The 16,296-nt window shown below is 48.9% G+C and overlaps 1 protein-coding gene across 1 annotated transcript in view; it reads left to right on the top strand.

Annotated features, from left to right (window-relative positions):
• The window catches only part of SEC14L5 (SEC14 like lipid binding 5), a 39,497-nt gene that overhangs the window by 7,974 nt on the left and 15,227 nt on the right, over positions 1-16,296 (top strand). Inside the window, exons 2-6 of the mRNA XM_030763636.2 lie at positions 7,584-7,733; positions 8,162-8,293; positions 10,665-10,793; positions 11,370-11,562; positions 15,163-15,275. Of these exons, the coding sequence (XP_030619496.2) occupies positions 7,584-7,733; positions 8,162-8,293; positions 10,665-10,793; positions 11,370-11,562; positions 15,163-15,275 (717 nt within the window). The remainder of the gene's footprint in view (positions 1-7,583; positions 7,734-8,161; positions 8,294-10,664; positions 10,794-11,369; positions 11,563-15,162; positions 15,276-16,296) is intronic.

Genomic DNA, 16,296 nt, shown 5'->3' with positions numbered 1-16,296 from the left:
CAGGCTTTTGTGCAGTGCCCTGGCCCAGTGGAGGGGCTACACATTCCCGCAGGGCCAGAGAGGCCAGACGTTCCCCTGGCATGACCTCACGAGGAGGACACCAGGTCCCAGCCAGGCAAAGGGAGGCTGGCTTCCTTCCTCTCCCTTCCTCTTCCTTCCTTCCTTCCTTCCCTCCTTCAGCAAATATTGGCTGGGTGTCTATGGTGTCCCAGGTGTGCTACGAGGCCGCTGGGGAATCCAGTGGGGAAGGAAACAGACCTAGAGACAGAGGCATTGACTATAAACAAATAAACACAGACGTGATACCCTACTCCAAATCACAGTCTCGTAGGACTATAAACCATCCAGAAGATGGCTTACCCTCTTAAAAAACTGGTAAAATATACATAACACAAAATTAACCATTTTTAGGGGTACAGTTCAGTGGCTTTAAGTGCATTCACATTGTTGCGCAACCATCACCGCCATCCATCGCCACAACTTTTTCATCCTCCCGTACTGAAACTCTGTCCCCATTAAACACTAACTCCCTGTTCTCTCCCTCCCCCAGTCCCTGGCAACCACCATTCTACTTTCTGTCTCGATGAATTTGACGACTCTAGGGACCTCATATAAGTGGAATCATACAGTATTTGTCCTTTTGTGTCTGGCGTCTTTCACTGAGCATTATGTTTTCGAGGTTCATCCACGTTGTAGTGTGTGCCATGTGCCATTCCTTTTTATGGCTACATAATATTCCGCTACATGGCTGGACCATATTTTGTTTTTCCATTCATTTGTCAATGGATATTGGAGTTGTTTCCACTTTTTTGGCTACTGTGAATAATGCTGCTGTGAACATGGGTGTACAAATATCAATTCAAGAACCTGTTGGTTTACCCTTGTCCATTAAAAAAAAGAAATGTATGTGGTGACTGGCACTAAATGTGCTAAATGCCTCACACACCTTATCTCCCTTTAATCTTTTCAGCAACCCTTACAGAGTCGGTGTCATTGTCATCATCATCATCCTTTTCTTTCTGAGGAAACTGAGTCTCAGAGAAGCTAAGTTGAGGTCACCCCGCTGGAAGGTGGCAGAGGCAGTGTCTAAACCCCATGCGTTGCGTTGTCTCTGCCACTTCACCATATCCCAGCCTTGCCCCCTGGGTCCTTCTGACTCTTTTGTCTCCATCGTTTTGTCTCCTGAGCTGCCTTTGACTAGAATAGCAGCAGGTTTCTCAGCTCCAGGGCCATCTGGGTACAGCTGTTTCTATAGATTGTATACAGCAGTCATTTCAAAATGTTCCAGTGATGTTGCCCTGGTTCACCCACGTCTGCTTGCCTTCATCAGCGGGGATGTAACTACTGCCATCGGGTATCTGATGGCTCCTTCAGCAACTCTGAGCAACTCTGCCAAGAGCTGGGGGATCCACACAATGAAATATTATTCAGCTGTGAAAAGGAATAAAGCACTGACACGGGCTACAACATGGATGAACCTCAGAAACATAATGCTCAGTGAAAGAAGCCAGACACAAAAGGCCACGTATTGTATGATTCCATTTGCATGAAATGTCCAGAAAAGGCAAATCCATAGAGACAGAAAGTGGATTAGTGGATGCCTAGGGCTGGGGTCGGGGGAAAGGGCAGTGACTGTGATGGGTGTGGGGTTTCTGTGGGGTGATGAGACGTTTTGGTATTAGAGAGTGGTGATTGTTGCAAAACTTTGTGAATGTTCTAAAATCCACCGAACTGTACATTTTTATTTTTTTAAAAAATATTTATTTATTTATTTATTTTGGCCGCGCCAGGTCTTAGTTGTGGCACGCAGGATCTTTGTTGCGGCATGCGGGATCTTTAGTTGTGGCACGCGGCCTCTTAGGTGCGGCGTGTGGGATCTAGTTCCCTGACCAGGATCGAACCTGGTCCCCCTGCATGGGGAGCGCAGAGTCTTACCCACTGGACCACCAAGGAAGTCCCTGAACTGTACACTTTTTAAGAGTGCATTTTATGGTATGAGAATTATATCGCAATTTAAGAAAAGAGTTGGGGGAGCTGAGAGGATTGATACGTCTGTCCTGGGGTCTCCCAGGCTTGCGGGGGAAGCTGGGGGTGGACAAGAAAGTCCCTTGAGGAGTGTGACAGGGAGGGTACACTTTGTGCAATGGTCACGGTTGTCATTGCCGAATCCAGCCTGCAGCACGGAAAGAGAAGGTGAAGTGTTGGACTAGAATATGTTGGTGTGGTTTGGATATTCTTTTCCCACTTTTGGCGGAAGGTTTGGGGTAAGCAGCATTCCAGCTTCCTTTGAATTTGCATGAGGAAGAGCAGGAAGGAAGGAGGGAGGGGAGGGGAGGAGGGAGCAGCTGTCAAGTGATTAGCAGAAATAGCTTTTCAGTACTTTATGGAATCTCACCCTTTTTTAAAATTTAAATTTATTGAACAAATGCTTATGTAGAACGAACCACGTGTCAGGCACTGTCCTCAGCACTTAACCAAAACAGGTTCCTTTATTCCCCTGATGGCTCAGCAAGGGAGCTACTTTTCTTATTCTCCTTTTAACAAATAAAGGAAGGAGGGAACTGAGAGCTTGATGACTTGTTCAAGGCTACAGAGCTGGTAGTAAGCAGAGCAGAGATTCGAACCCAAGCCTCAGAGTCCACACCCTTCATGGCTAAGCTACACTGTCCTTCACTCCTTTATCATGTAATGTCTATTGAGTGTCAACTGCATGCTAGGCATTTTGCTAAGCACTAGGGATTCAGGGCTGATGACTTTTTTTTTTTTTTTTTTTTTGCAATACGCGGGCCTCTCACTGCTGTGGCCTCTTCCGTTGCGGAGCACAGGCTCCGGACGCGCAGGCTCAGCGGCCATGGCTCACGGGCCCAGCTGCTCCACAGCATGTGGGATCTTCCCAGACCGGGTCACGAACCCGTGTCCCCTGCATCGGCAGGCGGACTCTCAACCACTGCGCCACCAGGGAAGCCCAGGGCTGATGACTTTTTACTTCAGCAGTTGTGACACGGGAAAGAAGGAAAGAGGCACAACTGAGCACTCATTGGGAGGTTTCATGATTACTTCCCTTTATAGAGTAATCATGTTATAGACTAATCGTGTTCTCAGGGAGAAACAGGAAGTACTGTGCTCAAGGTTACCCAGCCTGGAAATGGGCAAGTCTGGCTAGGAATCTAGGCTCCCCTTTCCACATGCTTAGTGTGTTGATGTGGATTTTTGCAGGATGGGCAGCTCGTAGGAGACCTTCAATAGAAGTTTCCACTGGCCTCTGCCTGCCCCAGCCCTGTCCCTGCCTGGGCAGGTTCTGGGCCTTGGACCAGCTCCCTTTCTGAGCTGGCATGCGTGGGTGTCCCTCTCCAATCACTTGGCGGAAGGGCTGAAACCAAATCCTTCTGTTACCCTGTGTCCCCGAGGAGGCCACAGCGTGTGTTTGTCCAGCTGGGAGAAGCTCAGGCCTGATTTGTGGGGATAGCGGTCAGCGTCTGAGGCTCTCAGGTAGGGATAAAACTATCTGTGTGAGCTGGTTTCCAACACAGGGAGGGTCCTGTGAACTACCTGATCCTGTAAGACCCTGTCACCTGCCAAAGGCAAAGGGCCCCTGATCTGAGGGTTTTGGGCCAGCAGGATTCAGGATTTCCAAAACACTGACATTTATGACGTAGCCAATGTCCCCTGAGAGGCAGGACTGGGAGGTTCAGGGTTGGGGGCTGGGTCAGATGGGCCTGCGATCCAACCCCACCACTTACTGGCCCTGTGATGCCAGAGGCAAGTCACTCTGCCTTCTCGAGCCTCAACTTGCTCATCTGTAAAATGGGGAAATACTAGTTTCCATCCCAACGGGATGTCATGAGGACAAAATGGTGCAGTCAGCCCTCTGTAAATGTCACCATAACAACGGTGTCCAACACCAGCCCTCACAACCCCAGGGAATCTCTGGCTGATAGCCTCTGACCCTGGAGAATTAGCACTGGGGTAGACTCCTTATTTTGGGGCCCCCTGCCTTCCAGATGGAGCCTGGGCTCTGGGGTCCCCACAGTGCTTGGGGTGGCACCATTGTTGAAACAGCAGTGCCTTCCCTCACACAGTCAGGGAAAGCTGTGTCCAAGAGCCTGTCTGCTGCTGATCAGCTCCGCCGTTATCTGGGGGTGCCAGACGGGATTCTTCCAACAAGAGGTTTGTAACAACAGGAAGTTGGTGAAGTTCGCTTGGCTGTGTGCACTGCACTAACGGCCTGTCATTTCTCTCCCTGGACCCCTTTCTTGGGGCTTTTTGGGCCATTGGCAAGTTTGCATTCTTTCTTTCCTTGCCCGTCGGCTTTTCTTTGTTAGCCCTAGTTAGCCCAAGAACTGAGATGGGCACATGTCTGAGTTCAGTGCCGCAAAAAAAACACGTAGCCCAGGCCTTGGGTATGCCATGTGCAAGCAAGTATATGGTTAGAAGGTGCCATAAGTGCTACCAAGAAAATGAACAGGACAGAGAACAGTACAGGAGGCAGCGTTGCAGGGATGAAGGTAGGGGAGGATGTCCCAGGAAGGGGGGCCGGCACAGATGAGTCCCCGAAGCCAGAACATCTCTTGAGCCTTCAATCCAGGTCTCCTACCCTCTGGAAGCCCCTGTGACTCAAACCTCTCTCCCCCTTGGATGTCAGGTGGATTGATTAGTGTTCCAAGAAGAGGGAGCAGCAAGTGCAAAGGCCCTGTGGCAGGAACAAGCTTGGTGGGTATATTTGTTTCCTGTGGTTGACATAACAAAGTACCACAAACTGGGTGGCTTAAATAGCAGACATTTTTTACCTCATAGTCCTGGAGGCTGGAAGCCTGAGATCAAGGTGTCGGCAGAGCTGGTTCCTATTGAGGGCTGCGAGGGAGAATCTGTTCCATGCCTCTCCCCTAGCTTCTGGTGTGGCTGGAAATCTTTGGTGTTCCTTGGCTTCACCCCAACCTGTGCCTTCATCTTCACATGGCATTCTCTCTGTCTGTGTGTTTGTGTCCAAATTTCCCTGTTTTAAAAGGATGCCAGTCTTATTGGATTAGGGGCCTCCCCCCTACTCCAATACGACTTCATCTTAATTAATTACATCCACAACAAACCTATTTCCAAATAATGTCACATCTTGAGGTACTGGGGGGGGGTTAGGATTTCAACCTATGAATTTTGTTAGGGGTGGATGACACACAATTCAACCTATGACAGCATGTTCCAAAAATAGCAAGGCTGGAGCAGAGAAAAGGAGGCTGCAGTGGGAGGTGGGATGGTGGAACAGAGTAAGGAGTGTAAGAGTAAGAGTGGGATTTGTTCCGGGCATCCAGGCCTGTTCTGAGTATGTCGTTCCATCTGGGGAGCAGGAGAGAGACTGCAGAACAGAGGAATTGGAGATGCTCAGGGGCAGTGTGGCCACTGCTTGGCAGGAGTTGAAGGACTGAGGGTAGAGAAATCAAGACCACATGGCCCCGGGGGAAAATGCCTGGGCTGTTTCCAAGCTGCTGAGCAAGGGGTTCCTGAGGGAGCTGGGGCTGGGCCGGCTTGGGATTTAAATCCAGGTTCACCATATTGCACTGTGTGACATTGGGTAAGTTACTTAGTGTCTCTGGGCTCCAGTTTCCTCATTTGTCAAATGAGGGCACCATTCAGATGATTAAATGGAAGAAGGCACACAGCTGGAGGAGCAGAGTCAAGGCCTCACTGTGTGCCAACTGCTCTGAGACGTGATCTAGTGACATCCTTACCACCAGCCCATTTTATAGATGATGAGACGGAGGCTCAGAGAGGGCAAGCGACTTGCCTAAGGTCATGCAGTGAGAAGGTAGCAGGAACTCAAACTGAGCCTGACCAGTTCTGACACATGCACCCTTTTCCCTCCATAAACTTTCACAAAAAGGTCAGCATCCCTCTGCCCATCACGGAGGTGGGGCAGAGCCCAGCTCCTCTGGCTCTCCCTCTGCTCAGAAGGGGCTGGGAGGGTGTTGTCTGCAGTTCTTGCAAATGTGCACTGTGCCACCATTTGAGTCCTGTTGCCTAGAGAATAAAAACCCTGGGTGCCTACTATGTTCCAGGCTCTGCCTGAGATACTCAACCTGGTATATACCCACTTTCCAGATGATGAAATGGCTAAGAGAAAAGAAGGGACTTGCTTCTCCTGGAGGTGGAGCTTGGCTTCATGCCAGGTGCCTGACCCCACCCCAAGCTCTGCTTACTTTGCTATGCAGCTCCTTCCTCAGTGGAGAAATGCCTTCCTTTGAAAGAGGGCTCAAGGTGGCCTGAGATGTGTAGGGGAGACACAGTTCTCAGGGGGCCTCCCTTGCCAGCCCTGAGGCTAGACCCCCAGGAGTGCCATTGTGCATTCTCCCCTGAGGAGAGTTATTCTAACCCTGGGGTGTTTGTACAAAGCAACCAGCCTCTACACATGGAGGCAGCCCTGTCCTCCTGACCCTGGCGGACGATGCGCTGGGCTGGCCTTGTGGGACCTTGAGTGACACCAAGAGCACCAAGCATCTCTTCTTTGTCCCTCCCGCGCCTCTGCCCTTCTGAGCTGGGTGGTCCCGCCTCCCTGCCAGGAGTCAGGAGGGATGGGAAGGAGGTGTGTGTCCTCAGATGCCGGCACTATTTTTGGAGCTCACTTTGATCCTTGATTCTGGGACACGTGGCTGTTGACAGGCTCTTGGAGCAAACCCTGCTTGAATACAGTCAGCCACGGATGCTGGTATGCCCCCCGGCGGCTCTGACCCTGGCACTTCTGGAATTGAGCTCTCATCCTCCAATCTGGATACTTTTTCTTTCTTTTACTTGCCTAACTGCCCTGGCTAGAACCTCCAGGACAATGTTGCATGGAAGCAGCCAGAGCAGACATCCCTGCCTAGTTCCTGATCGTAGGGGGAAAGTGTCAGTCTTTCACCATTGAGTATGATGTTAGCTGGGGTTTTTGTAGGTGCCCTTTATCAGGCTGAGGAAGTTCCCTTCTATTCCGAGTTTGTTGAGTGTTGTTTTTTATTGTTTTAATCATGAAGGGGTGTTGGTTTTGTCGATTGCTTTTTTCTAAAAGATATCTTCTTTTAAAATGCTCCAAGCCATATTTAAAATAGATAACCAACAAGGACCTACGGTATAGCACAGGGAACTCTGCTCAATATTCTGTGATAACCTAAATGGGAAAAGAATTTGAAAAAGAATAGATACATGTATATGTATAACTGAACCACTTTGCTGTACACCTGAAACTAACACAGCTTTGTTAATCAACTATACTCCAATATAAAATAAAAAATAAAAGACAAAAATAAATAAATAAAATGCCCCAAGCTAGCCCACTCTACCTTCCCAGGGCAAAACCTCAAATGTAGAGTCAAAACGTGATTTGCCAAGTCATAGCTCAGGCACTCCTGTGTCACTGCTCTAGAATAGATGTTAAGACGGTGGTCTTGGTAATACAGGCAGTGGTCACTGCTCTTTGCACAGGCCAGGACGCTGTTCTCTTCTCTGGGTACCCCCTCTCGGAATTGAGACAACAGCCCCAGTGAGGGCTGGAGGGAGAAAGGTTGTGCTCTGGCTGCCCCCAGCCCCTTTGGCGCTCACCCCCACCCCTCTGTCCCCAGGCCTATGAGAAGCGCTTCCCCACCTGCCCGCAGATCCCGGTCTTCCTGGGCAGCGAGGTCCTATGCGAGTCCCGCAGCGCTGATGGGGCGGTGCACTTGGTGGAGCGGAGCTGCCGGCTGCGGGTGGAAGCCCCGCGGCTGTTGCGGAAGGTGGGCGCGGAGGGGGTCCTGGAGAACCAGGGACCCCGCGGAGTAGGGGACCGGACGGGTGGTAGGGGATGGCGGGCGGGGGACCTGGGACCAGGGGGTGGGTTCAGGCGTTGGAGTGAGTGTGTATTGGTACCCGGAGGGCGTTCTGGGCTGGGGGCCTCCCGTGTCCAGGAGAGACGAGGGCCGGGAGGCTGGGCTGAGACTGTAGGAGGACCAGGGAGGACCAGGGACAAGAGGGAGTCCCGGGGTCCGGGAAGTCGGGGGAAGGGGGAAAAGTCGGGGATCCGGGCTCTGGCTGGTGGGCAGGTGCGGGGCAGGGGGCCGGGGGTCCCGGGGTCCGAGGGTGACAGGCGCCAACCCTCTGGGTTCGCGCTCCCAGCCGCCACCTCACGTCCAGCACGCACGTCCCTGCTGCCCTGTCCCTGCAGATTGCAGGCGTCGAGCACGTGGTCTTCGTGCAAAGAAACGTCTTGAACTGGAAGGAGAGGACTCTCCTCATCGAAGCGCACAACGAGACCTTCGCCAGCCGCGTGGTGGTCAAGGAGAACTGCAGCTACACGGTGAGCAGTGGGCTGGAAGCCCCGATATATATGTATTAGTTTAAGCAGTCTCAAAAGCTGCTTGGGACATACTTACTAAAATATTATTCGTGTTTCTCTGAAATTCAAGTGTGACTGGGCATCTTGTATTTTATTGGCTAAATACAAGACCATGCCTCCCCACCCCCTTAATGAAACTGTGCCTCAGTTTCTTCACCTGTAAGATGGGGTTAATGATTGTACTTACCACATAGGTTGTGGTGAGGATTAAATGAAGTAAAATATCTGAACCCCTTAGAGCAGTGCCTGGCACATACTAAGTCCTGTATACGTGTTAACTTTTTTTTTTTTTTTTTTTTGCGGTATGCGGGCCTCTCACCGCTGTGGCCTCTCCCGTTGTGGAGCACAGGCTCCAGACGCGCAGGCTCAGCGGCCATGGCTCACGGGCCCAGCCGCTCTGCAGCATGTGGGATCTTCCCGGACCGGGGCACGAACCCATGTCCCCTGCATCGGCAGGCGGACTCTCAACCACTGCGCCACTAGGGAAGCCCACGTGTTTAACTTTTTATAAAATTTTTCATTGGAGTATAGTTGATTTACAATGTTGTGTTAGTTTCAGGTGTACAGCAAAGTGAATCAGTTATACATATATCCACTCTTTTTTTTTTTAGACTCTTTCCCATATAGGCCATTACAGAGTAATGAGTAGAGTTCATGTTAACTTTTAATGTAATTAATGATAATTATTATTCTCCAGTACATACTGATTGAGCACCTACTATATGCCAGGCAACCTGACAAGTCCTGGACACCCAGCAGTGGACCAATCTGCCTGACCATTGCCTTCACGGGACTTCCATTCCAGTGGGAGACACAGATGAGAAAAAAAAAATCAATATATACTTACAACTTTGTCACAGTGCTAAGAAGGGATCCAGAGTTACAGAAAATAAGAGGAGGTGACAGTGTCTTAGGTAACAGTGTCCCCCAGGCCTCTCTGAGGACATGCCGCTGAAGCTGAGATCGGAAAGATGAGAGGGCTGGGAAGAGAGTTCTGGAGGAGGAAACAGCACGTGTGAAGACCCTGAGGTGGATGAGGGAGGTCTGAGAATGGGGGCTGCAGGGGCCGAGTACTGCTGGCCTCGGGGCTGCAGTGAGGAGTTTGGAGGCATTTGCTGGGATGAACCGAGCTCTGCCACTTTCTTGCTGAGTGACACTGGGCAATTGCTTCCCCTCCCCGGGCCACCCTTCCATATATGTAAAACGGGGACAGCAGCAGAACCCACCTCACTGGGCACTGGGAGAAGCAAATGAGGTAATGTAGGTAAAGCCCCTTAGCTGATGCTACATCCCAGATGGTTAGCTCAAGGTGGTAACTCCAGGGTAAAAAATGTGGTCCATTACATTACAGGTTTTTTTTTTTTTTTTTTTTTTTAATTGGTTGTGCCGCATGGCTTGCGGGATCTTAGTTCCCTGAACAGGGATCAAACCTGCGCCCCCTGCAGTGGAAGCATGGAGTTCTAACCACTGGACCGCCAGGGAAGTCCCCTGGGTGTTTTTGATGTGTCTTTGCCCAGCCTCCTGTTCGGGAGACCTTGCCTCATTCATCTCTCTGGTCCCTAGACACTTTGTGTGGTGCCTCGTATACAGCAGGCATCCAGTAAATTCTCACCGCTTTTTCCTTCCACATTTTCAGCTCCTCTTGGAGCCTCCTGGAAACTGAGTCCAGGATGTTTACCTCTGGGGAGGTGTTGGTGGTAGTTTTTTATGTCACTTTTAGTGTAGTGTTTCTTAGAGTGAGTTCTGCCAACAGCTGGTGAGCAGTATCACCAAGGCTGCTTGTAAATACAGATTCTAAGGCCCTACCTTGGACCTGTTCAGCCCAGGCATCTGCATATTTAACAGATGCCCTGCTAATGCTTCTGCCCACGGAAGTTTGAGAGGCACTAAGGCTGGGTCTGCACAGTAGCTCTGTCCATGAAATTTGTCTTTGCTTACATATATATGCATATTTATTTATAATAAAGATATGATATATAAATACATATTTTAAAAATATAAAATATAGTATTTATGTATAATTTATTTATAATGGTATATTAAATATGTTATTTAAATATATCACTATGTATGTACAATTTTTAAGGGACGGGAACATTGGTCTCACTTTCTTTTGGTCCCTCCTGAGAAGGCTCTCTGTTCTCTAAGGCTTTAGACCTTGCATTGTTCTGGGCAGGGCCCTTTGGTACTGCTGCTGCCCTTGGGTGTTGCCAGACTGTGACGTGCTGTCCACTGCATGCTCTAGCTGGTCCAGGTCTCCAAGAGAGCCCCCTGGGGAGGGCATGGCGTCTCCCACACTGAGACCATGTCACTGCCCCTGCCTGGCTTTCAGGTCCACCCTGAGAATGAAGACTGGACATGCTTTGAGCAGTCTGCCTCGCTCGACATCCGGTCCTTCTTTGGCTTCGAAAGTGCCTTGGAGAAGATCGCCATGAAGCAGTACACAGCCAACGTCAAGAGGGTAAGAGACGGGTTCCATAGGTCACGCAGAGGAAGGTGCACAGACCTCAGAGCCTGCGGATCCCGATCTGCCACCCCAAGACCCTTAACCTTCCTCAGCCTCAGTCTCCTCATCCGTAGAATGGGTATTCTAATCAAAGTCATATCACATGAGATAATGGATGGAAAGCACCCGGTCCATAATGGGGGCACCATAGTCATTGTCCAAAAGCTCCTAGGCTTGGGCAGTGAACTCTCTGGACAGAGGGACATTGTGCGCTGCTTGGTTTAAAGACCTCAGACCCATCACTGAGTGGAGGCCTGTTAGTGTAGTGAAACAGGTGAACTTCATTTTAATAATATATTTTTATCCACGTGTTATCAATATAAAACTTATTTGTGCGCTATTTTACATTCCTCGTTTGGTACTATGTCTTGGAAATCCGGTGTGTATTTAACACTCCCAACACATGTCCCTTTGGACTGGCTGAATTTCAGCTGCTCAGTAGCCACATGTCAGGCTGGCTGGGGCCGGAGCCAGGAGGGGGCGACTCCCAGGCTGAACTCCGAGGTACTGATGTGTCTCTCTGACCTCCAGGGGAAGGAGGTGATCGAGCATTACCTGAACGAGCTCATCTCCCAGGGCACCTCTCACATTCCCCGGTGGACACCTGCCCCAGTCCCAGAGGAGGACACCCACTCCCAGTCTGGGCTGAGGGATCCTGGCTCCCTGAAGGTCTGCGGGCCTGGTAGCGCCCAGGGCCCTGCTCCCGAGATGGTCAGTACTGATGGTAGGTCTCAGCCAGCCAGCCAGTTCTGTTCTGGGGTCTGCAGCGTGTTTGCTCACTGTTGGGGGGAGGAGGTGGGGGTGGGGAGAGTTACCAAGGGTCCCCTTGGTGTTGGGACTCAGCTTCCTCCCTCTCCTGGCTGCTTTGCCTTCTCTGTGCTCCAGCCCAAGAGGCAGAACTGACTTATTTCTAGATCAGGAATCGACTGATCTGGTACCTCAGGACTGCCCTTTCCTCTGTTTTATTAATATTCTATATTAAATGAGTAATGCATGATCGTGGTAGAAAAAAATTGAAACTGCTCAGAAGATGTGAAGTAGGAAGTAAGACTCCTTTCCTCTCACTGGAGGCAACTACAGTTTTTCCTGAAATTACCTAGGCATATATACGTACATAATACGCACACACACGTGTATACACTCATACACACGTGTAACCTACACTGAACAAATGAGAGCATACATACATTCCATTCGATATTTTGCTTTTTTTTCACTTACTAATGTTGCTTGAACAGCTTTTTGTATCAGTGCATGTGTATTGGCACTTTGCAGTATTTTGTGGTGTGGTTGCACCATTATTTATTTATTAATAAAGATTGATTATTTATTATTTTAGTTTTTTTTTTAGCTAGTCTCCTATTGATGGACATGTAGATTGTTTCCATTCTTTTTAAAAATGCAAATAATGTGGTACCTCTTTTACTTAAGGTTTTAAAAAATATTTTCATGAGCATATATATATAGCATATAATTTTGAGTTGATTTGCTGAGTCAAATGTTATATGCAACTAAAATTTTGGTAGATTTATCAATTAGGCCTGCAAAGAGGTATAGTAGTTAATGTTCCCACCAAAAATGTGTAGCTGCATCTATTCCGGACTTTACCCCAGCTACCTCGAGACTATTAGTGAATGTTTTAAACTTCTGAAGGGCAAAGAGTGACCAATGGTAGATTAGTGGCTATTTATTTCTTTATGAGTGAGGTCGTTTTATTTTTTCATGTTTGGTTTTTTCTTTTCTTTCTTTCTTTTTTTTTTCTGTGAATTCCTGTTCTTGTCCTATGTCCATTCTCCTGTTTTTCCATCAATTTCTTATTGCCTTGTAAGAGCTCTTTGCATATTAAGGCAATTAGCCCTTTGTCATGTTTCAGACTCTCATCGACATGGAAAATGTTCACAATATAGTGTTAAAGGAAAAAACCTAGGACACACAATTGCACATGCCCCATGAATCCAGTTTTAACCATGTGCACTAATGCCCACAATGACTGTTTTCTCTTTGGGGCCACTGAAGTGTAAGCGCTTGCCTGACACAGAGATATGCCACAAAAATACATCTGGGGCTGTGTTTAGGGAGAACAAAATTCATTTGTTCAACAAATATTTATTCTTCACCAACTGTGTGTACTAGATGGCTGCTGTTGTGCGTGTGCTTTTAAAATATTAAATTTTTTTTTTTTTTTTTTTTACTGCACTTCTGCCCTTTTCTGTGCGCACACTCTGTGTCGTGCCCTGTGCCCTCCCCATTTTGCACTAGGCCTTCCCTTCCCTTTCTGTCTGTGCTGTCCACCAGCAGAGCCAGTACTCAGGATGGCTGGAGGGAGGCAGGATCATGCCCCTTCCACCCTGCTCTGTGTCACTGAGCCTTTGTGCTCAGAAGGAGAAAGGGGCCTCACATCTGCCTGGAGGCCGGAAGGAAGCTGGCGTCTACTGCCTCCCTCGTGTTTCCTCCCTCATCCCCTCCTTGCCCCTCCCTGTCTTCAGCATCTCCGCTTCTGACCACTCTGAGGTGTTGCAGGGTCTGGGCGGTCCCTCCACAGCATTCCTCCTGACTCTGTTTACCCAGGTGGCTACTGGTGCAGTTGCCATGACCACCAGCCCTGGGCTTTTTTTGTTTTGGAGGGAAACGCTGGGTCCTGCTGCTGGATGTGTGGACATTGTTTGTTTTCTTATTGTGCCCTCTGCACACAAAGAACAGTCTATGCCCATGAAGGCTGCTCTTTGTGGACCATCTGCACCCAGGGCTGAGATGCTAAGATGCTGAGATGCCTCACCATGCCAGCATCCGCCACCACAGCAGTTCAGAGCGGGCAACAAGACCTCAGCTCCGAGTCCCGCCTCTAAATGCCGGCACATGCTGACCTCAAACAGCCCAATTGTGCGACACAGGATTGAACAGTGGGCATGATCCATGCAGCTCCGAGGCTGTATTTTGGGGTCAGGGCTTTGTCTACCCAAAACCTCGAACCCCACAATGGGGCTGGGAGGTGGGAAGGCAAAAAGGACTGGTACTTATCCGCTGCCTCCTTTATGCTGGGCACACCACAGGCATTTACCTGTTTGAGTTACGGAACCTCTCTTGGCCTCAGTTTTGTCTTCTCTAAAGTGGGAACAATAGTGACACCCGCCTCCCAGGGCTGTTGGGAGCTGGCTCAGATGATGCATGTCAGTAGACATGAGCTCATGTTGTCAATAATCTTCAGAGGGTGGGGCAGCTCCAGAGGGTGGGAATTTTTTTTTTAATTGGAGTATAGTTGATTTACAACGATTTTTTTTTAACAACAAAAAATGATTTATTTGCAACACAGCCCAGTCCCCATCATTTCAATACAGCACAGGAGTAGGAAAGAGTCACACTGCAATCATCACACTGCCAAGCTGCTGAGGGATCCCGGCTCCCTGGCTTCAGTTATACACACATGTATTCTTTTTTTAATATTCTTTTCCATTATGGTTTATCCTAGGAGACTGGATATATTTCCCTGTGCTGTACAGTAGGACCTTGTTGTTTATCCATTCTAAATGTAATAGTTTGCATCTACCAACCCCAAATTCCCAGTCTATCCCTCTCCCTTTCCCCCTCCCCCTGGCAACCACAAGTCTTTTCTCTGTGTCTGTGAGTCTGTTTCTGTTTTGTAGATAGGTTCATTTGGGTCATATTTTAGATTCCACATATAAGTGATATCATATGGTATTTGTCTTTCTCTTTCTGACTCACTTCACTTGGTAAGATAATGTCTAGTTGCATCCATGCTGCTGCAAATGGCATTATTTTGTTCTTTTTTACGGCTGAGTAATATTCCATTGTATATATGTACCACATCTTCTTTATCCAACCATCTATTGATGGACATTTAGGTTGTTTCCATGTCTTGGCTATTGTGAATAGTGCTGCTGTGAACATAGGGGTGCATGTATCTTTTTGAATTACAGTTTTGTCTGGGTATATGCCCAGGAATGGGATTGCTGGATCATATGGTAACTCTATCTTTAGTTTTCTGAGGAACCTCCATACTGTTTTCCATAGTGGCTATATCAACTTACATTCCCAGAGGGTAGGAATTATCTTGATTTCTGAGAGTCAAAGGGACACATCACTCAGCATAGTGAGATCCAGGCTTGCCCCAGCATGAGTTTTTAGAATCACCTTGGAAGTGGGTTGGAAACACTAGAAGATCTGAAGACCAGTGGCTATTTGGTGAAAGGGTCACCGTGCGCTTGGAACTACGTTTTGGATTCAAGGTAGCCAGTAAGGCAAGGGTTTCAGGAAGGGTTGACCATGCAGCATCTCCTGCTGTCCTGAACCCCCTTTTCTCCTCCAGGGGACAAGCTGGATACGGACTACATTGAGAGGTGCCTGGGCCATCTCACACCCATGCAGGAGAGCTGCCTGATCCAGCTGCGGCATTGGTTGCAGGAGACCCACAAAGGCAAGGTGGGTCAGGGCTGGGGCTGCAGCGACTCAGCCTCAGGCATGGGGGGAGGAAGGGCCAGGTAAGTAAGTCTGTGTAATTAGCAATGCTGGACACTTCTATTTGGCCTTCTTTTGTTATATCCTGCCTCATGCATTCTGTACATAGCACTGATAGCATGGTTTCCCATCCTCGGCATAGTTGACATTTGAGGACGGACAGTTCTTTATGGGGGGCCGTCCTGTGCACCATAGGGCATTGGGCAGTGTCCCTGGACCCCACCCATGAGAGGTCAGGAGCTCTTCTTCCCCAGCTGTGACAACCAAAAGTGGCTCTAAAAAAAAAAAAAAAAAAAGTGGCTCTAGACATCGCCAGTGTCCCCTGGGGAGCACAGTCACCACACAGTCACTGTGTTCACAAAACCATGCATACTGTTCTTTTCTAAGAGATTTAATGATTTGCGAGGGCTGATTTTTGACTGCACATGGGCTTTGCCTTTAGACTCTAAGCCCCACTCATGAGTGTCCACCATGCCTGTAGGTCTCAATCACGGGCCTGACCTTCAGCTCTGTTGAATAAGAGCTTCCAGCCTATTCGTGAGTTGCTTGCCCTTCCTCCCCTCCCCCCACCGGGGGGCAGACAAGGGAGTTACTTTAGTGTTGGGCTGGGATGTAACCTGTTTGCCTGTTTCCTCATCTGTAAAATGGGTACAATGTGAGCACACCCCCTGCCCCCGGAGTGAATTACAAGGGACAATCCACTCCGTGTCTGGCTCAGCACAGCACTCAGGAAAGTGCACTTTTTATGGGGGCTGGCTTTCCCTTGACTGTTGATACTTGCCTGAGGGAAGGAAGGAGAGTGGTGGGCTTTAGCTTGTCACCTCTGCATGTTAGTTAGAGTCTGGGTTATATGTGTTAGGAATGCAGCTTGAATCAACCAGACAAAAAAAGCGGGGGTAGGGGTTTAATCGGCTCATATAACAAACTGTTAAGTGGGGTGTGTTAGTTTCCTGGGGCTGCTGAAACAAAATACCACAGACTGTGT

This window comes from Delphinapterus leucas, chromosome 15 (genome assembly GCF_059928025.1).
Source record: "Delphinapterus leucas isolate spDelLeu-1000000601 "Yukka" chromosome 15, BTC_Dleu_Yukka2, whole genome shotgun sequence".
Classification (NCBI taxonomy): domain Eukaryota; kingdom Metazoa; phylum Chordata; class Mammalia; order Artiodactyla; family Monodontidae; genus Delphinapterus; species Delphinapterus leucas.
This window is presented reverse-complemented; position numbering and strand designations above follow the sequence as displayed.